General features: G+C 44.9%; 1 protein-coding gene across 1 annotated transcript in view; it reads left to right on the top strand.

Annotated features, from left to right (window-relative positions):
• Positions 1-21,759, top strand: part of LOC121594782 — a 71,387-nt gene that overhangs the window by 28,915 nt on the left and 20,713 nt on the right. The window contains exons 4-7 of the mRNA XM_041918424.1: positions 12,175-12,369; positions 12,757-13,817; positions 13,922-14,054; positions 17,983-18,210. Of these exons, the coding sequence (XP_041774358.1) occupies positions 12,175-12,369; positions 12,757-13,817; positions 13,922-14,054; positions 17,983-18,210 (1,617 nt within the window). The remainder of the gene's footprint in view (positions 1-12,174; positions 12,370-12,756; positions 13,818-13,921; positions 14,055-17,982; positions 18,211-21,759) is intronic.

The raw sequence follows: 21,759 nt of genomic DNA, 5'->3' as shown, positions 1-21,759 counted from the left end.
CTGCGAGTTTGTTTCTTATAATACAGAGATTCATCCGTTGCTGCATGCTAGACTGTCATATGCTTTGGCATTTTCATAAATAATTCACGAAAAAAACGTTTTTTGAATGCTTCAATTTTGGATCTGCTAATGGTAATTTAAAGAAGCAAATTAATCGTCTGGTGTAGTAGAAAGTAAATACAATCAATACTTCAGAACTGGATAGAATAACTGGAAATACTTCGAGAAGTATTGAAGCACCATTCTTTGCCAAATAAAATGAAGTAACGTGCACGATATGGATCGGCAACAAACTGTGACAGATGATTAATATAATAATTAGGCATCAATGTTACCGCCCGCATAAATATTGCTGCTCTTTTATTCAAATCATGTGGAAATCGAACAAAGACACGCAAATAATCGAACCAATTACTCACATAAAATAACCCCCTTTCAAGAGACAAATTCCGCGTGCAATTCACACCTGATTTGCTCTTACGAACAGCAAAACGGTTCATTAAACGTCTGTTACAATTGTCATAAAACGATCAAAAGAAGAAAAAAAGAGAAGCCAGCGGCAAACATTGGAGCAGCGCGTACGGTTTGCCAGCCCACCTGTTGCTATCGTAGTAATTTGACGAAGTAAGCTTACTACGAATCGTACGGTCGGGCCAAACCCCGCCGGCGGCACAGTGTGTGCATGTTTGTAAATCAATCTTTGCCCAGTCAATAGACTAACGAACCGCCGCGCTCAAGGATACCGACCGGATGGGCTGATCTGTGCCAAACGATAGCCGGGTTGACAGTGGGAGGGGTGTTGGGCGACGCACGCGGTGCAGATAGAACCATTGATTTACTTCTACCTCGCTCGCATAACGGTTTGCCATCCCCCGAACGGTGGCAGTGTGCCGTACGGTTGCCGTACGGTGATGATGTATCGATTTTTCCTCTCTGCCCGGGAGCGCACCGGCACGTGGACCTGGACGAGTGAAAGTTACCGCTGGGTAGCGCTGGTGTGCTGGGAAACTCAATTTACGTTCGTCCCGGCGCGTTCGTTCAACTTTTACGAGCGTCCCGCCACCGCGTGCCGCTCCTCACACCTTGCCGAGATTTGCACGAATGTAGCTCACCTGCAGCCTGCTGCTGCTGCTGCTGCAGAGTTGGGCTGCATCTTCTACCTATCCCGTGATTGCATTACGGCGGGAGAGTTCGTTTGCATCAGCCAGGCGAGGTTTAGCAGTAAATGCATCGGTTTCGGTCGCATTTGCATCCCGATCGGATCGGACAGGTCGCGTCGGTATGGTGCAAGTAGTGTCGGGACCGCAACACCATCTGCTTGGAATAATGTGTGCGCTAAGAGCACTGCGGGCTTAAGGTGCGTTCGATTGATTTGCTGAAGATAAAATGAAATATTTTTAATTAGCAAAATTGAGCAACGTTTCAACGGGGAATGCTTCTGCAAATAAACTATCCACAGCTTACAATAATTTAAATATACTCTAATCCTATTCTGTGTTTCTAACCACTGCTGAATGAAACATGAAATAACATTCTTCTTCCCTGCCACATCGCTTTAAAGATTCAATTCGTAAATGCACACCGGCTCCGGTAACGCTTCGGTGCGGTTTGGCACACTATTGCTTTTAGGCGTCCCACCGCAACCTCCCATCCCCGGCCACGCCAAACAGCTGTCAGGGGGGGAGCAATGACCATGGTAGCGTTCCGTACCGATTGCAATCGGGGTGCCAGAAACGCTCCGTGATTGAAACCGAAATCGGGGACAGAATAAACCATTAGTCAATTTAGTGCAGCGCAAAATCGCAAACTCCCCCGGGTGCAGGCAAATGCGGGTGGCAAGATTGATCGAACCTGTAATGCAATATTGTGTAAGCTTTCACTCTACATTTTTGGCTCGTACTGTTACACCAGTACGAAAGTAGACCCGGTGGTGGAACGGGTAGGAACCGACAGAGCTAAGTACGTTTGTGTGGCTACGGGAGCGATTGAATTTGACAGTGGTGGTAAAATCCGTTCTCGATTGCATTGCTGCCATCATGGTGGGTGTAGAAACAGGATCACTTGCACAACTTGCAAATGCACAATCGTAATAGATCCGTAGTGCTTGAGTGCATTAGCTTGAGGTTAGCGGAATGCTTGGAGAGTTTAAAATTTAAACCAAAAACTGAGCTAAACTCACAATACATTTTAAATGGATTAAACAGAGGTTTTGTTTCATTGTTGCTAGGGTGATGGCCAATAAGTTATCGCTTATTGCAATGACAAATATTAAACAAATCAAAACGCTATTTGAACTACGGATTGTCTGTTTGACTTCTTGCATGAAGTGTTCGAGAATCCATTAAAAATTTAATTGGTGTTCAAATTGGAAATAATCCGGTTCGAAGGACCAAAAATATAAGCATGAATATCCTGCTATGGACAATCAATAAGTCACTGAAAGACAAGTCCACTAGCGGTACAGGCAGGACTCGACCGACCAACGGTTGTTGTGTCAAAGAAGAAGAAGAAGAAAAGGCCTTTTTCATCAAAATGTGTTCAAATATTTTGATAAAAATTAGTACAACTTATTTGTCACCTTACAGGGTTTCCCACGATTTATTGGTCGGTTCCCATCAATTTTTGGTGGGTTCCCATATTTTGTTGGTGCGTTCCCACGATTTTTCGGTCGTTTCGCAGAATTTTTTGGTCCAATTGTATTGATATCCAATCGGAAAATACCAATAAATTATGGGAACGAACCAAAAATCTATGGGATACGACCAAAAAATCGTGGGAACGCACCAAAAAATCATGGGAACTGACCAATAAATCGTGGGAAACCCTGTATCAGTACAGTAGTGCAACTTCACAACTTATTCTTCTTCTTAGTCATCGGTACCATAATTACTCCCAACTATCATCCAAGAATTGGTTAAATGAATCCAATTCATCATATAACGTCTTTTAAATACATACAATTGACAGAACAATATGAACAAGAAACAAAGTATCATTTCTCAAACGGCTCATACCTACAAACTTGTTTGAAAAACATAAAGAGCGATAGGAAAAAGGTGCTACGCTTTATTACACCCGTGTGCCCCTCAGTGCAAAGTGTCACACCTAATCAGGAAACGAACAAAAGCCCCCAGCATCTAAGGGGAGAAATTTTTTTTTTAATACGAACGGTGTACATTCCGGTCGGAATTGTATCACTATTTTACCGCTACAGACCCCGGGTGCGGTATGTAGGTTTCGTCAACAGTCACCGGCCGGACTCAAGCAGCACCGAGATGCACAATTCAATCTGCTCGCTCCGTTGCAGCTCGATTGCATCGCAACACATCTCGACGCATTACGCAGCGACGGTTGCGAACGCGGACCACTGCAGGAGACAATTTAGAGTGTGCACACTTGAATGCAGTCCGCTCTCTCTCTCTCTGCTGGGTTACGCCGCCACTGTGCCGATGAGTGTGAGGTTGACTGCTGTGGTATCTCCAGCAGTCCGTCGTCGCCACGGAATTCGTTGTTCAACGATCGGTCGATTATTATTGAGTTGTACTTTTTCAATTATGATGTCTATAATAACCAACAAAGGGATGGCGCACTCTCGGCCGGCCCGCCGGCAGCCCCTGGTGCTCTCGGATGACAATGGTGCGCCCCGCGAGATGATGATCGCCGTAGCTGCCGATGCGCTGATGATAATGATTATGTTGTTGATGTTGATTACACTGATTGGATGTCGGAACTTCCTTTTCCAGCCAGTGCTCTCTCCAAAGCCAAAGGGATGCGCAAAAGGGAACCCCCCCCCCTTCTCCCTGCCCTCACCACAGTATCAGTTTACATCATTGTCGAGCAATTGGTGGAACTTAATTAAAACCAATTCCTTGCCGGTCATGCTGCCAAGGGAAAGCGATACCCTTTGCTTGCGGGTCGGGGCACATGGTCGCCGTTGGCACCTAGGCGGCGAAACGCTGACGATCTAGCCGCGCCGGTCATCAAGGGTCGAGTGGAGTTGGTGCAATTTAAGATTTATTTTCCTAGCATTCCCTTCCGTCGGTTTCGTGATGCGGTGGTTGCGGCCGAGGGCTTTGGGGATGGTTAAGGTGAATTGAAGCTTACGCTTGCTGCTACAATGAAACAATTTCTATTTCTGCAATTTTTCTTTCCAACCCAACAGGGTAAAGGGCTACTCCTTTAAGGTTATTAAGCTCTTTGTTAGGTCAAAAATTTTTGTGTTGTGTGAAAATCTTAAATGCTTGATGTTATTGTCATATTTAAGATCATTCATGTCAATGCTTATGAACAATTATTACTAAAAATTGAAACAGAAATTAAACGTTATTGATGTGACTATAAGTATGCCCATTTACTTTTTTATTCCCTTAATTTATTTAATTATCATTGTTTCTTTGTTCAAAATTATGAATAAAAACAATCCTATGTTATCGTTTTTTAGTTTAAATATTTTTGATAGCACATGTTGCCTTCAAAACTGGGCAAACGCTATAAAAGTCAACGTAATGTGTTTTTAAAAATCATTCGAAAGTTGTAAAAAAAACTGCATTTTATACTGATATTTCCTGGTAATTGTGTTGCGTGATTCGTGTGACCCACGGTGCACCACACGCACCACGCATCAGGTGATGCACCGAAATCGATGCGCTGGTTTTGCTGTTTTTGGCTCCAAACAAAGTTCACCCGTTCCTCACGTACCAGACGCGATCGGGGAGCGATCGAGTGCTCGGTTTTTATGATCAATAAACCTTCATTTTTATGCTCCCACGCAATGTCGTCAGCCCACACCCCGCGTGGCATATCAATAAACCTGAGCGCGCGCAGCTGTGTGCCGTTCTGCCCGTAGCATGCAATTTTTATTCTTAATTTTCAATGACCATTTCGATGCCTAATTTCGGATCGGTCGCGGTTAGCATGCCTGCAACGCCTAGCCTTGCTTTGCTGACTTGCCTGCTTGTCGATTAGACCATAAATCTTGTGTGTACAGTTTGTGCAAACCTAAGGCTCTCGCGCCCCGTCCTCCAACATCAAAGCAAATGGTTGTACCGGGTTGTACCGGGAACTGATCGCGATCGGTTGCGATTGTTCTCGCGGACAAATTGGTTCTCCCTTTCAATTAACTGCGGGTGAGCGGTGTGGCCTGCTGAATGATCGTGTAGGCTGGCAACCCCGTAGTATACGGAACGGCACGGCGCGGTAAGTGCAATTTGTCAGTCGCAAGTCGCGGTCACGTTCACGGCGTTTGTGCACGGTTGCCGTTTTTCTGATTGGCCAATTGACCGCAACGCCATTTTCCGCTGGTCGGTGGGGCAAAGGGGAGCGCATCATCGCGCATCGCGACGGGACGGGACCCATTCTGCTACGCCCGAAGTCACCAAAAACCCAGCGGCCCAGCCGTACGCATTTAATTTATTTAGGTTCTGTTTTATCGTCTCTCCCTGTGCCGTTCCGGGGAGGGGCGCGACAAGTCGTTGGGTGGTTTAAAACGATTAGGTAGCATAAACATCACACTTTACGGCTTAGCTGCATCGTAAAGCCAATCCCTCCCGAATGAAAAACAAAAAACTGCGGACGGTAGGACTACTTTCAATTAATTTATGACGCAGCAGCATTGGGGCAGGGTGAATGTTGGTGTGATGATGAATTTAAATTTTATTTCAATGAATTTGAGATGCAAAGGCAAAGGAAACAACGACGCAATCGTTTTCACACGCACACAAAAAAATCTCCAATTCACCAATGAAATGCATACGGCACATGCATAAAGTGCACTCGAAATGGCCGCAGCCCTGCGCAAATGCATCATAATAAGCTGCACGGGCAGTGCAAACTGCCGAACGATTTAATGGTGGCTTCTTCTGCCTGATTTTATCGCCATTTGTCGAAGGCGCAGCGTGCAGCAGTGTGTGTTATTCCGGCCGGTCTGTGGTCTCCGGCTCTTACCTTTCAACAGGTCCAGCCCACCACCTGTGCCGTAGTGCGAAGCGTATGAAATATGAACGACGGACGGCGCAAAAGCAACCGGTCAATGAAAGCCCGAAAATGCTCAATGCGTTTTCGCACTCATTTGCGTATGAAAGCGTGACTGGAATTGGCAGTGATTGATGCTTTTTTGTTTGTTGTTTTGCTCCTTCGCTCTACGTCGCTCTACGTTCATAAGCGTCGGGCCGGTGATCGGCTCGAATGAATCATTATAACGCAGTTGTCAAAGCGTCAAAAAGGAAAGAAATGGGAATGGTTTGCGTCTTTGCGGCTGGATTGTGCGATTTTTTTGTTGTTGTCGTTTCATTCACCTGAGGGAGGAGTTTACGCACCTTTGAAGATGAATAATTATTTCCTTTTAGTTGCGGCGTGAGCTGGCGTCAAGTTTTTTTTTTTTCATTTTAAGACAAACGGTTAGAGAACGCCATTCGAGTCCAGTTGTGATTTGTGTTGTTTTGTTATATTCATGTTGGAATATTTAAATCATATGAGTTTTAGAGAAATTATAATGCCTTTTTTCTCGCTTCTACTTAAACAAAAAAATGCTAACAATTCAAATTTAATAAAGTAAGTTGGGTTTTACCTATTTTTTCAAACTCAGTATCAAAATTTTTGAATTATTTTTACATCGTGTTTAGATGCGTTATTTTTTCCAATAATTATTTTATGTGTTATTTTTTACATGTTTCATGCTTGAAACAAATAAAATCGTAAATCATGCGTACCATTGCTAGGCGTCTCCATTGAGCAAAACTTGTGTGAATATTTCGTTGCCCACTTCACTGTCTACTAAACCTCGCGGCGGCAGCGCAATAAAACTCGGTCAGCCAAAAAGGAAGCCGTAAAGCCTGCTCGGAAAGGCTGGCCGCCGCTGCTTAGATTCCCTGAACGTCTGCAAAGTTTTTGCATACAACCGGCGGCTTCTAATTGAAATGGTGCGTTGCATCGTGCTTCACCAGCAAGCCCTCGTTCTCTAAACGCACGCCGTGTTAGTCAGTGGTAAGAGCTGAAACAAAAAAGAAAATGAAGGAAGTACAGACTAATACAGACCAGGCTGGTCTGGGGCTGGAAAACTTTGCACCACAAATCCATAGCCGCACGCCATTGCTCAAATAATCATGTAAGCTATATTCGAGATACAAGAAAGCGACGGTTTTAGACGATGTTTTTGGACAAAAAACCTGCCACCTACAAAAAAAATCTCAAGCAAAACTTTCTTTAAATACGTAAGAAACGGTAAACGGTTCTAAGAGGCCTTTGAATGGCTTCACTACGCCAATCTTTTAGTTTGGAAACTTTTTTTAATTCATCATTATAAAAAATTCCCTTTTTTTCAAGCATTCAGCTTTTCGCTAGTTCGCAATCGTGTTGTGTTCCCACACACTTTCTGATGTTGGGATGTTTATTTCGCATTACAAAACATTCTGATTCAGTATTTAATCCTTTTAAAGTTCATGAATACAAAAAGTACAGCGTTTATGTAAACTAAAACATAGTTAAACGCCTGCTTAACTTAATAAAGATTGTGAGTTATAACGGCCAATTCTTGCACAACATTGCTGTCAATGCAGACGCTTTATTCTGCCTCCTAAAAAGACGTCATCATGAACTGAGATTCGACGCATGGTGATTGATGACGCACTAGTACAGTAAACTGAATCCGTATGCTAAAGATGCTTAAATATACATTACAGCCGTCACGTGCTAGACTCACGCATTAGCATGCATTAGCTATGAAAATATCCACAAGCCAAGATCATGCGAAAATGTACGCATCATTGCGCAAGATACAAGACAATGTTGAAAACTGAAATATTGAGCAAAAACATGGTAACTAAAAGTCTCTGAAAATAATAATTAAATACAAAATGAATCGTTCATTTGCTGAACTCTTGTGACTAGTACTACTTAACCCTTTTTTTCTCTCGCATGTTGCATGAAAATATCTGCAATGAATGATACTCAATTTAAAATGCACCGCACTCTGTGTCTGTGTGAGAAAAAGTGAAAATGCGCCGCGATTAATGAGATACGTGCAACATGTTTCAAATTTTACCGACAAAGCAAACACGAACCATAAACACTCTAATCACGTACCGGCGTTAGCGGAGCAAATCAAGCAAAGTGCTTCTAGTGCGACCGCGACCGAGAGCGAAAGCGACCGAGAGCGATAGCGATTCAATCAGTTTCGATGTACCGATCAACCCCAAGCACACTGCTGCGCGGTACATGAAACAATAATGAGCAGCGGGCTCTGTTCAGTACAAAAAAAAAAAGGAAAGAAAAATTGATCGCTCTACTAATGGAGACAGCTTTTAATGAAATAATTAATACGGTATCGCAATCGCCGCCGACCGAATGCCGAACATTGCGCGGCGATGTTGTGCATTCCAAACAGTCGTAAAATTGTAAAACAGGTCCATTTGGACGGGTGGCCACCCCGCATTCCCCTGCACGGCATACAAAGTTGAAACGCGATCTAGTTTATGTTTTACTTCGGAGGGTTTTGCGCTCTAGCGCACTCGTTTTACTCGCGCCACTCTTTTCGTGCGCCACCATTTTCTACTTCTTCTGTATGTGTGTGTGTGTGTGGAGAATCACAGATCACATCTGATCGCTGTGGCCGCGCCGTGTCGTGGCCGCCACCGAATCACCGCTCTTTTTGCGCTACTGAATCTATTTCGCTTCCCTGCCGATCGCGCGGCCGTTTTGTTAGTTGAATGTGCGGGACCCCGTCATCGCCGTCGCATCGTATGTGCACCGGTCCGCGGTTAGCTGTCAAAGACATCAAAGGCAGGCAAGGGCCTGCCAACCTGTGCCGGCCGCCACCGGGCACTAAGGTCATCATTAGTTTACCGTTAATTGACACCGTTCCGGGGATAAAAATGCACTTTTTCAAACAATTAACCTTGGCGGACCGTGCGCCTCCATCGGTGGTCACACGAGCACCGCGAGTTCGGTCGGTGTGGCCGATGATTCACAAAATTTCCAACCACCCGATCAGGAGCGGTGCTCTATGTTTGTGTATGTGTGTGTGTGTGTACATGTGTGTGTGTGTATGTTTGTATTTGCTGGTTGATTGCACATTAATTGAATGTAAAATGGTGCTGCTCCTGCGAAACGCAAAACGATCAGGTTTTCGACGGCCATTAAGGACGATGGGTGGCCGAACAAGCTGATCGTTTGAACGGCAATGCTTGTTGAAAGACCGATTGCTGTTTGCACAGCGCTGTAGTTGTGGAAATAGCTCAACTTTTTATTCACACGCTCGAATGGAAATGTGTTCACATAACATACACTCGATCGATGAATTAGATTTATCCGCGCAAAGCAATAAACATAAAAACCCTACCCCCGGAGGTTAATAAGCAACAGGCTTGCAGCTGAAACGATACTAAAGGAAACAATCGATCCAGCACACTGAGACTCGCCTAGTCTAAGCCCGCTTTTCTCTAACAAACGGTGTCCATTCAATATGCCGTCACATAAATCGAAACGAGCCAGTAATGAAATGGGAATACAACGGTAGGGGAAAAAAGACAGATAATTAAAATACCACCGGCAATTCCTTTATATACAATACGCGAACACACACACACATACACTCTCTTTTTCCCGGTCTGATGGAGAGGTGCATGGTGCAAGATTAATGAGCTATTGTGCCGTTGCTCGGTAATATAGGCAGAAGTGCAGCAAAAAGTGCACCGTGACGGATGCTTAATCAAACAAGACATTTCAAATCTATACCCACGATAATTGGTTACGGCTGCGATCAGAATCGGTTGCTTCTCCTTCCGCCACACCGCACACCGTACGATCGCGCTAATAATGATGGTTGTCCGGGATGTATGCAATCGAGGGGTATGGGTTATGCTTCTTTTTTTGCTCCTTGCTTCCATCTCATTTCCCATTCCCAACACGAATGGCGCCGCTCTGTCACAGCGCAGGGCTAAAGAAAACCGTACGGATTGCAAAACCGGTGGAAATGGGAGTCACGTGCACGGCATATGCAGGTGCATACGGGACAGGGGGAAAAAAGTATGTTTTGTGCTGCCATTACCCGACTGTTGCCGACGGTCGCAATAGATATTAGTGGAAAGGTTAGCCAGTTTCCCGCACGCTCGCCTTTTTTATCAAATCGAAAGTTAACGATGGCCCCCGATCGACCCCATTGTCCTTCGATGTGCGATGAATATCGAACAGTGAATGGGAAAACATTACCTCTTAGGAATGATTTCAACGGATTGGACTTTATCTTTTTCTCCCTTGCAGCGCATTGCTGTCTTTGTAAAGCCTTTGATGGTGTAATGCATTATTAGATTAATGAATGTTGTTGATTGATGTTGTCGAAAAATAGGAATTTCACCAACAGTAAAACGTGATTTCTAGACAAAATCATGATTCATCATTTTTGATACAACATGTCACGCTTTCATATTAAGTTACAGTATAATACTCAACTTTTTTGTAACTTCTTACAACACAAAATTCAAAAAAAAAACCTTTAAAAATGCATAAAAATTGAATTGAACAACAATTTACAACTTGAATATTTCAGCTCTTGATTATTTCACAAAAAGCAGAGCTTTAAAGGAATCTTTCAACATGTTCTAAGAAATAAAAAATGAATCAATGATAGCAAATGATATTGTTGAGACACAGGCACGAACGTCCTGTCATCTGATCGTGTTTAACGAAACACGAAGATTGTTTTGTTTAGCTGTAAGATTGAACATTTGTGCCGTGACCAGGATAACGACAGATATGGTTTCGTAATTTTACAGATTCTCGCGACAACCGCTGTTTCGTGCACGTCACTTTAATCGCTTTAGTCGCTTCGCAATCGACCAAGATCAATGGGTCCTCAAAATTTAAGAAATCAGATTTGTCGTTATCCTGGTCACGTCACCAATGTTGCGTAGCGAATAATTTTCGGACAAACTTTTCTTTTTTTTCGGTGGATTTTTGCTGCTAATTATTACCGAAGCCGTTGTAATAAATTGCCAATGCCTAATGAAGAGAGCGAAAAAGCCTTTTTACCCCCTACTTACTTACTTATGATCTTTAGATATATTTACATAAACAATCGAATTGCGTTCAAATCTACTCGATTCGCGCAGTTACTCGAGCAGATATTGTATTCTTAATATATTTAATTTTCTTTTTTCATGTGTAAAAAAGTCAAATCATACCTAAATACTTACAAGAATTTTACAAAAGCAAATAAATAAGGCTTTTTTCTCAAAAATCACACACAATTCAAAGCTCAGAACAATATTTTTTCCAATGGTTTCTATGGGAAAAAGCTACATTTGAAATTGATGGCTACTCATCAGATCGGAAATAATGTTATTTTCAATATTAATTGATATTATCTACTATAAACAGATTGAAGTTGTACAAACACGTGTAGCTAACATCTCAAACACGTATGACGAATGGCTTAAATTGTCAAACACAAACCGATTGCCCGTAGCATTCGAGCCACAATACGGGCAAAACCACCCATCAATACGGATGCTTGTCAACTGCTGATCAAAATTCAAAGCAACAGCTCGCCATACCCCCGTATCGGGTGCCGCACACGGTTGTGCAACCGGGCCGACACGGGAGGATGGTGGGATGCTCCTTCGGTTTCAATCAAAGGGACCGCAGCAGTGGCAGCCGCCGTTCCCCGTACCTGTAACGCGCAAAACGCTCGCCAGATGCAACACGTGCGACGATGCGCCGCAACCCTTTTCCCATCCATCTGACCGCGGCCACACGAGCTGCGGTTCACACGGAGTGACCGGTGGTGGTCTCCGTTGCCAAGCTGCCGCCGGTGCCACGATCCGTTTGGCAGTCACCGTGCTGTACCGTGTATGGTGGTGCGCGATGCATCGATTCCGTTCGATTTCCGTCGCTATGTTCGGCTAATTGATCGCGGCATCTATTATATTGAATTTATGATTTCACTATTTGCAATATCAAGCACCCGGCCGGCCGTTACCGTGTGAACCGTGTGCGTGCGGGCTGGGAAACTCGTCGGACGGACCTGTTGCGGACCTGTGCATTGGTGCGATCTTTGAACCACGCGCGGTGGCGCGTTATTGATGATTGCATTTCAGGGTTTGCCCTCCGCCTGTTTGCCCTGCTTCCTGCAAACCATTGCTAAACTGTGGCCTGTTCTCACCCTTTCTCTTCCTTCCCCAGCGGGTACCTGTTGGTTGCGGCGGTTCGACTCGTCGGGAAAGTGCAGCCAGCTGTTCGCACGCAACGTGACGCGGGAGAGCTGCTGCGGGGCCGGTGCCAGCGGTGGGAAGGGCTTCAGCGAACGGGACATTCCCGACGTCGGCCTGTTCTTCCTCAACGCGTTCAACGACGGGATGGAGTGCACGTCATGCCTAGGTAGGTGCAGTAGGTGTGCATACTAATGCGAGCCGACGTTAAGTGTCTCTCTGTTGGCTGAAGCTGAAGGGAGCTAATTTTGATAAATGGTGCAATTGAATGATGGATGTTTAGCTAACCTATTCAGAAAAGTCGTTATAATTACAGAATAACTAACAGTAACTAAACATTTAAATTGGAAGTATCCTTTGAAGCAGCATTTACATTTGGAAATGAATCTACCAACTGTAAGTTCAGATCTGTTAACACTTTAACGAACAGTTTGGCTACAATTGGGTATTATTCTTACGTTTTAAACAGACCAATACGGTCATACTGGAGCGCTGAATAAATATAATAATTATTGATTTCATGTATTTTATTATCCTCTATGTTATTTCCCTTCAGATACCTGCGATCGGACAAAATGCGGCCCGAACAAACGGTGCGTGATGCGTCGCAACCGCCCCAAGTGCATCTGTGCACCGAGCTGCAGCGGTGGCAGCAACAAACGGCGCCCCCAAACACCCCGGCGCAACAACCGGCTGCACCAGCTGCACCAGCAGCCAGAGGAGCAGCCGCGCTTTCACCAGCAAAACATTAAGGTGATCAACCTGAGCGAAAGCCAGCGCGGCCACCGACAGTATTTCGCCGACGCCGGGCGGCAACCGAGACCGCGCCAGCTTCGGTACACGGGAAGCCCGGAGAAGGGCGGCAGCAGTGTAAAAAAGACTAGCCTAAGTGAGAGCCGACCACCACCGCCGCCAGTCGACGGTGGCAGCCAAAGAGCGAGCGCCAAGCACGGCGCGAAGGATAATGCTAAAGCTAGGAAGCATAATTTATTGGAATCTGTGACATTAGCGAGTAGTAGCAGCAGCCATAGTAGTAGTGCTAGTAGTAATCGTGCCGGCAGCAGCAGTAGTAGCGGTAAGCATAGTAGAAGCAGTAGCGGCACGTCCAAAGGCACCCCGTCCACCGGCAACTGCACCGTGGCGGGCATTGGTCCGGCACCGGCCGGCTGCATCGCGCCGGGACGCGCCTGGACCGGTGGCGAACGGATCGTTCTGCAGCAGAACGGGCTAGCTTTAAATTATCCCACCGGCAGTAAGGGTGCGGCAGCGAAAGGACACGGCGCTGGTGCTGCTGCGACATCGGTCCCACCCAACGCAACGCGACGCCACCATCGGAAGAGTCCAGCGGTGCCGGTGCGCGCTGGCAACCGGACGGCGAGCGAACAAACCCACCGAAAGGCCACGACCGTGGCACCGTTTGTCGCGTTCGGGAAGCCAAAGCTGCTGCGGGTGCCGCGGGTCGGCCGCAAGCAGAACGCGACCGCGGTGCGGGTGCCGCGCCGCGAGCCAAACTATTTGGATGACGTTTTCTTCATCGAGAACTATCACAGCAAGCAGCGACGCAATCGCAAGCACCCGGGCCTGCCGATCGAGGATGTGTGGGGCAACGAAATTATGGTAAGCTTTGCTTAGCTTTGCCGCTCTGGCAGACACTTTGTATCATTGTTGTGAAATGCAATTAATTATTGATACTGATTGCTGTGCTCTGCTTGCAATCTCAGCATCAGGCTAGTTTCTACAACCCAGTGTGTGGCACAGACGGTCGGACGTACAAAACGGAGTGTCAGCTAAAGAAGCGTGCTTGCCGGCAGGAGATCACATCCCTGATGGTAGCCTACAAAGGACATTGTCAAAGTAAGTAACAACTTCATGTATTAATCCAATCTAGTTACAAAAAGGTCAAAACTTTCTGGAAATATTTGTGGTGTAGTCTACAGGTACACTAGTTATGATAGATGATCGAAACCGAAAGATTTCAATCCTCGTCGAGTACTTCAAAATTAGAGTTATTTAAAGTTTGAAACTAGGCGTGAACTAAGGTGATAGTGGCTAGAAAAATTTGGAGCTCTTGGCTATATTTATAAACAATCGAAAACTTACTCCCGTAAGTCAAATAATTATCAACGGAACTCTCTAATTTTGGAATTGTTCTATGATCGTTGAAGTTAAATATTGGATTGGATCACTCATAGGCCTTATTCCTCAAATGTAGTGATCTCTAACTTTTTTTGCATCGCGGAACATTTGGCTATGAAAATACATTCGCCACGGCCCACATCTATGGAGAGCATACTTTTTGTAGACTTATTTGAAAGTTTTTGATCAAAAATATATCCAAATCTTATTCTAGGTATGTCTGATGAAAATTAAATCTTTATTGTAGGATATAGATATGCAGATATGTGTAATAAGAAGCTTTTCTTTTTCCAAAATAAATTCTTTCACGGATCACGTCTGTCAACGCCACGGACTACAAGTGGAGAACACTTCTCCAAAAGAAAGTCCAGTACTGTTTTGGAGATGTCTACAATTGAATAAAAAGCTTTTTTTAAATCACAGTCTGTCATGCAACTCTTGGCTTCAGTTTTCATGTATTGGGTATATTACCTCGTAGCCTTATTCCAACAAAAAAAAGGAGTTGTACTAATGCTATTTACCGTTGTCGCGTCATTTCTTCATTCTTTAATTAGCAACAGCTGAATATAGCTTACATTTGATGGTTCGTTTTATGACACACCGTTGAATCATTTGTCCATTTTTAACATATTGAACTAGCTGCTCTGATCGTTATTACACCAACCACGCAGCTGATCACGTATCAGTAACCTTTTTCGCGGGCCTGAACACTGACGTGTACGCATACGCAAGAGACAACATATGGTCGGGTTAGCTATAAACTGTTGAAAGCGATACCCCCGAAGCTAATTAGAGCAACTCCCTCGCATGGTCGCGAGCGACAAGATGAACGTGACTTCCTGCAATGCTACGATTGCCAAACTCGTGCGCACGCCTGGCCTGGCGCATCATTGCGCCCAGGCCAGAAACATCAAACAGGTCATCCCCCCTTTCCCTTGCACACATCTCACGCCCACCCATCTGCATCCTATCAAAAGCCGAACGTTCACTTTGATGACAGAACGCTTCGGCACTTCGCGCAACACCCGCGAAAACCCACCAGATCAAACCGTTCTGCTCCATCACTGTCCAAAACGTGTGCGCGGAAGAACCTGGTACCGTCACGGGGCCACGAGCCTGGCGGTCGTAAATTTTACCCTGATTTATTTTCACCCTCAGCTGCCTGGCGAGTGGCTGGCGATTACCACTGCCAGCGGAGGACGCACGATTAACGTAGCCCCGGCTCAGCGTTCTACGTTGCTTTGAAGATACGCATACCGCGCTCATCGCTCAGGATATGGCGGTGCTTGCGGCGTTCGCATTCGTTTGTTTGTCCACGCCAAGGAAATTGACCAATCCTCTCGATACGTGTGTGCTGTGTGTGCATAGTTAGTGCTTAAATGCTGATGGAAATGGTGATCATCAGCTGCGGAATCCCGGTAAAGATTATTGTTCTTGCCGGAGCGACGGTAATCATCGGTCTGGGCTGTATCAGAAGTTGAAATATTTACGATGCATGGCGCTGCTGATCAGCGGCTTTCAGTGCAGCGCACCACGGTGATGAGTGGTAATTGCACACCGTGTGTAGGTTTAACGATCGCAAACGATCGTTCAGCCAGCACTGCTGGATTTTGCTAGGCTGAATTGTTTACCACGGCTTCTACCGCTGCAGTTTATTTGTGAAGTGCAGTACCGGAATCTTGTTGGCGTCTTGGTAGTGTAACTGAAGTAGGTAAATAAATCATACTGATTAGGGGGGAACAGAAATAATGTTTAATCGGGTGTTACTACCTCTGCTAATAGAAAGCTTTTGATTTCAGACTATCAGACTATTGAAATTAACCTAACAACAATGCCATTTGTCAGATAATTTTGTAATAATATTATATTTTAGAGTACTGTCTTACAGAAGGTCCTTTATAGGCAATCTGTACTGAATAGTGATGAAATCCAATGAAATTAGTTGACTTTATACAGTGAAGCTGGCACTGCTTCTCGAGATTGTAATCAGTTTCAAATTGTAAGAATTATTATCCCTTTTATTGTGCCCTTTTATTGAGTAATTAATGATGGAATATTTGTAAAATACGCACTGTCAAGTCTAAGCTCACAGCGAACCTTAAGCGGTGTCTATACAATCTCGTTTGAAAGGACATTCAGATCCTTATAACATGTTGATCTCTAAAACGTGGTTATTCGGAACATTGTATATTTTGCATATTAATCAGTGTTCTCCATCATTCAGGGTTTGCTTTTCGCATTCAAAACCATTTCATAGCTTACGATGTTTAATCAAACAAACAGATAAAAAACATAAAGCGGATAATGTTGAAGTAATGAAACTCAGATAATTATTTTACTATAACTCATAACTCATAATTATAACTCAGGTAATTATTTTACTATTTGTTTAGATGAGCAAATATGTCTTCGTTTATATTTCAAATGTTAAGTCACAATATGCCATGTAATCCTTATCCTTACACATACTTTTCCAAGTGTTGTTACCAGTTGGTTGGCATTTAAATTCGTTGTTAATGATTTGTGACATATAACATCAACTTTCGCTGTTTGCCCCAGCTCTTTCAAACCGACGCTGTGAAGCAGGTTCTTATCTTAAACGATTTCTACGAATCCAGAAACATTCACCCTTTCCCAAAAAATAGCTAAAACCACCGTGCCACCTCAAGATCGGTCGCGCACCGTTGGCAGTCAATTACGCGCTAAAAGATCAACTTACCTGCACCGAAAATCGGTCAAAAGCCACCCAAAATCCCCCGAAACCAATAAACGGTTAATAATCATGCTTAAACATCTGAACCACCGAACCACCTTTCACAAGAACCACCGTCCAAAGTTTTGAAGGTGCCAAGGTGCAGCGAAACCGAACAGAGAGAAATAAAAAGAAAACGCACCAAACCAAAACTAACAGGACTTTTCGCCCCATGAGCAGTCATTGCCATCCACACCATTTCCGATGACATACGGCACGGCACTGAGATGAGGTGCAGCAAACTGCACTGGTTTTGTGCGAGCGCTCGCGCGCGCGCGTGTGTGTGAGTGCAATTTAACCCTTTTTTGTCACTGCCCCTTTGCCGAGGCCTGAGGCTGCTCGGGCAGTCGCAACTCATCAACGGTTTGCCGTGGCGTGACGACTTTTGGCACACGCCCGCCAGTAGTAGAGTGGCCTCGGGCCAGGTGATTAACGGTGGCGAGAAAATTAAATCAACACGAAATAAAAAGGAGCGAAACAGGTAACCAGGGGCTCCGACTGCGCGCGCGTGAATGGGCTGGTGCTGGGGGCTGGCATACGGGGTGGGAAACATACACACATACTTAACCGCTATCTTTCACTCGCGTGGCATCGTGTTATTTGTTGCACGGCAGGGACGTGGGAAGGGCAGCCGGCCCCGGCCGCGGTATTAAAGTGCGTGTGCAAAAAGGGTTGGCACACTCAGCCCGGGACCTGAATCTGAATCTGCGTTTCTGCGTGAGTGTGTGTGCGTTTATCGTCACAGTTGGCATCACCTCGTGCCATAGCGAAGAGACAGGTCGTGTGCAGGTCGTACTGTGTTTAAACTGTTCTCGTTGCAAATTGCTTGCATAAGTGTACTAAGATGATTTTTGTTCGTTTTTTCTTCCCTCTTCCCGATCTATCTTTCTTTAGCATCCTGTAAGTTTGTACAGTGTCCGGATGGGAAGCGCTGCATCGAAGACCAGAACGCCACCCCGCACTGTGTGTCCTGCGGCGTAGCGGAGTGTCGTGCTGATCGATCACCCAAATCCGTCGTCTGCGGTACGGACGGGATCACCTACCCAAGTATCTGCGAGCTGAAACGGCAGGCCTGTCTGAGCGGTCGGGCCATTCCGGTCGCCTACCGGGGAAGATGTGTTGGTAAGTAATCTTCACAAATGCTCAAGTTGATGTAATATATAAGATTTTAATGTTTGAACACATTAAAAAAAGACGTAAGACAGGACCAGTCAAGTAAAACAACTTTACAAAGTACGAACACGAACGAACTAGATTGCGACTCAGAGATTAACTCATTTAATGACTTCTTATTAGCCTCACCTTTACTCGATAATCGAGTAACTAGAGACAAGTTACGAGCGTAACTGGAACAGAACTCGGATGTTGTTTACGACCTTGAGCATGTTGAAAAAGTTCTGAAATATTCTCGTTGTACAAACACTCGTGGGAGAATCTTTAAATGATCGTGTCATATCTCTGAACTGAATATTTAGTTAGTTACCTGTGTCTAGCTGAAAATAGGACAAGTTTATATTCTATATTCTAAAAAAGATACATATACATAAAGCAGTGTTCACGGACTACATCAGCTACATCCAGCTGCATGAGCCCATTTGTGTAAGTACTAAGGTCTTTATTATGGTCTTGGGAAGTGAAGGGTAATGTTGACAAAAACTCGGAATTGACTCCGATGCCACACCAAAAATTTCGGAACAGACTCCGGAAGGTAGATTCGTCTACCATTATCAGGAGCCGTTTGGAATAGGAATCCGGAATAGCGCGATATCATCCAGAGTAGAAGTCATCCGGAGTCGTCCGGAGACGGCCGGAGACATCCAATGTAGAAGTCTCCAACGTTTTCCGGAGTAGGAGCTTCCAACGTCTTCCGGACTCGGCCAGAGCCGCCCGAAATCGAACTAACAATAGCTGGCGTCGGATTGGAGTAGAGGTTGCGCGCCAGAGAACACACCACTAGTCTTGGGTTACCTTTTTTGGTTAATTGTCTAGCTCAAGTAATAAATCTGAACAAACCTACAATGTTAACTTACAATACAAAGTATTGTAAGAAACGATTATCAAATGTCAGTAACTATTGCACTGCATTAATGGATCCTTACTATCCCAGACTCCTAGTGTCGAAGCAATTACATTCAAAACTGAGAAGCGATGGCAAGTAAATGAACGATTCTTGTGTTTTCTACGACACCTAGAAGTAGCCAAATTGTACCAGAGTTGGAATATTCGTTGCTTTTTCATATTATATTAAGATTAACCAATTAAAAGTGATTTAAATTATCTCAGTAATGTGTAAATCAAGATTAAAAGTTGTCCAACGTCTTACGTTTATTTGAAAACAAACAAATAAATAAAATGTGCTTCAAAATGAACCAAATGCCTCAATTGAAGTCTCATTTGATCTTAAATGGATTCCTGCAGCAAAACAAACTGGTGCATCCAATTAGTCTATAAATGAACTTTACATCTAAAACGATTTCGACATAGGTCTTTCGTTAAACCAGACAGACATGCCCTTTTCCAAACGAGTGTCACTACTGATAAAGCTATTTCACTAATCAGCCGCTGACACCTGTTCGTCGATCGATTTTTTCGCCCATCAAGAATGATCCCCCCCGGGTGTAGCTCACCTGTAGACTGTCCACTTAACGCATACGCATTGCGCCAATGTCGCTCATCAATTTCATCTCCAACGGCCCCCGGCCATCCCCAAATAGGCGTCGCCCAAATAGGCGTCACCAATAAATAAACCCCTCGGTTCGGCGTTTACGCTCCGTTCCGGATGGGGACCGTTTCGCGATTGACCGATCGGTCGCGTTCCACCTACCGAGGTGCGCGGCGGGCCGCGGATGCGACCCATTTAAAGTGTCCACGCGTCCTGGCTGTCTGCCGTACACGTACTATTACTACAACAGCAAAAAAGTGTTGAAGAAAACGAGCAGCACGAAGCACGGAGAGTGAGGAAGTGCAATAAGCAAACACACACACACACACACATACACATCAACCACACATAACTGTCGCCCCGTTCCCGAGAGGCACCCGAGCGCCAACCGGCTTAAAGGCAAACACTTCTTTCTTAATGGGCAGCGCACGCAAAGCGCAAAGTGTCAAAACAAGATTTTAAATTACTCCAACGACCCCAACCCACACCCAGAGAGGAAATCGCGGGGTGGAATGAGGAGGTAAGGAGGACGCAGAGTGCATCGCGTGCATCGCTGCCGGCGTACCGGCGCAGGGGTTTTTTTTTTGTGGCTGCTTTCGTACGGTGAAGTGAAGCGAAGGTGCGCTGCACCGACTGGTAAGGACGAAGATGAAAAACGCACGCAACCCGCCACCGCTAGCGAGTTGACCCGCTTGTCCAATTCCGATTCTGTCGGTGAATGTGTGTGTGTGCGCGCGCCTGTGTGTGTATCCTCGGGGTGCTGCTCACTTTTATCGGTGACTCACTTACATACGCCCTCGGATGCACCCTCGGATATTGGCGTACGGTTGCCGTACGCACCGTCAAGTGCAACGCATTAATAAGTTCGCCCTGCCCTGCCCTGCAGCGGTGCAGCGGGAACAGCAGCAGCAGCAGCAGCAACAAAAAATGGAAATAAAAAAAAAAAAAAAAAAAAAAAACGGAACGCCTGTCAACTCGTCGACCGCTTCTTTGGTCGTGATGCGGAGAGGCGTCGAGAGGCCGTACCAAAGCGCAAGGACTATTAATGTAATGCGTGGTTTTCTTTTCCTTTTTTTGTGTGTGTAAAGAGTTGTGTAATTGGGTTGTTTACTGCTACTGGTGAAACCGTTTTATTTGTCTTTGAGAGCGGTGCAAGCGGTAGCATGTGAGCTGTGTGTTTGTGTGTGTATCAATGTACGATGTAGGGTCGTAATGCATCAGCATTGAAATTGAGACATTAAATGAAAAAAAAACGGCGCTATTTTTCGATAAATCTAATTCGTACATACATTTTCTGCAGTACAAACCGAATTCATACTCAAATACATGACCTACCTTACGCAATGCTTGTTCCCCATGTGCACTAAAAATTGGAACAACAGCGAGTGAAGGAGAGCTTCACATTTCCGCTCTACTTAAAACTGTAATTTATTTGTTCTTGTTTACTAAAAACATCCTTTGACCGTTGGAAAAGCATTAAACTACGCTTCCTAAAAAAACATAAAACGAGGGCATTTCCTCAATAAATTTGAAACCACCAAAGCTCGGTGCAAACCCACCAATATTTAGTGCTCCACCAATAGGAAAGATAAAGCAGCAGGAAAGCAGCTACCAGATTAAATCGCCACAAACAAAACACAGAACTGCAACCCCAATTCAGGTCGGTGAATGCATCGCGGATCGCGCGCTGATCGCCTGCTGCGCTTTGCCCCACTGGAAAAAGGGGGAGTTAATTACGTTCGCACGCTTTCTTACACGCTTTCTTTCCAGTAGATGGGAAGTGTGCTTGTAGTTTGTTTTGTGTTTTTGTTGGCAGGATAGTTTTTCTCACTATATTGTTCGACCTTTACAGCCAGAAACAGGAAGGCGTATTTTGTGCAAGCTCAGCGAAGTGTTTTTTTTTTGGGGCCTTCCTTCGCTTTTTACTTTCTTCACGGCAAACGTCGACTTATTAATGTGAATTCGTGCAACACCGAGGCAGGCAGTTAACCTGGCGCATTTTTCCTGGG

Source organism: Anopheles merus, chromosome 2L, assembly GCF_017562075.2.
Source record: "Anopheles merus strain MAF chromosome 2L, AmerM5.1, whole genome shotgun sequence".
NCBI classification, from domain to species: Eukaryota; Metazoa; Arthropoda; class Insecta; order Diptera; family Culicidae; genus Anopheles; species Anopheles merus.
Note: the sequence above shows the minus strand (reverse complement) of the source record. Positions and strands in the feature narration are given on the sequence as shown.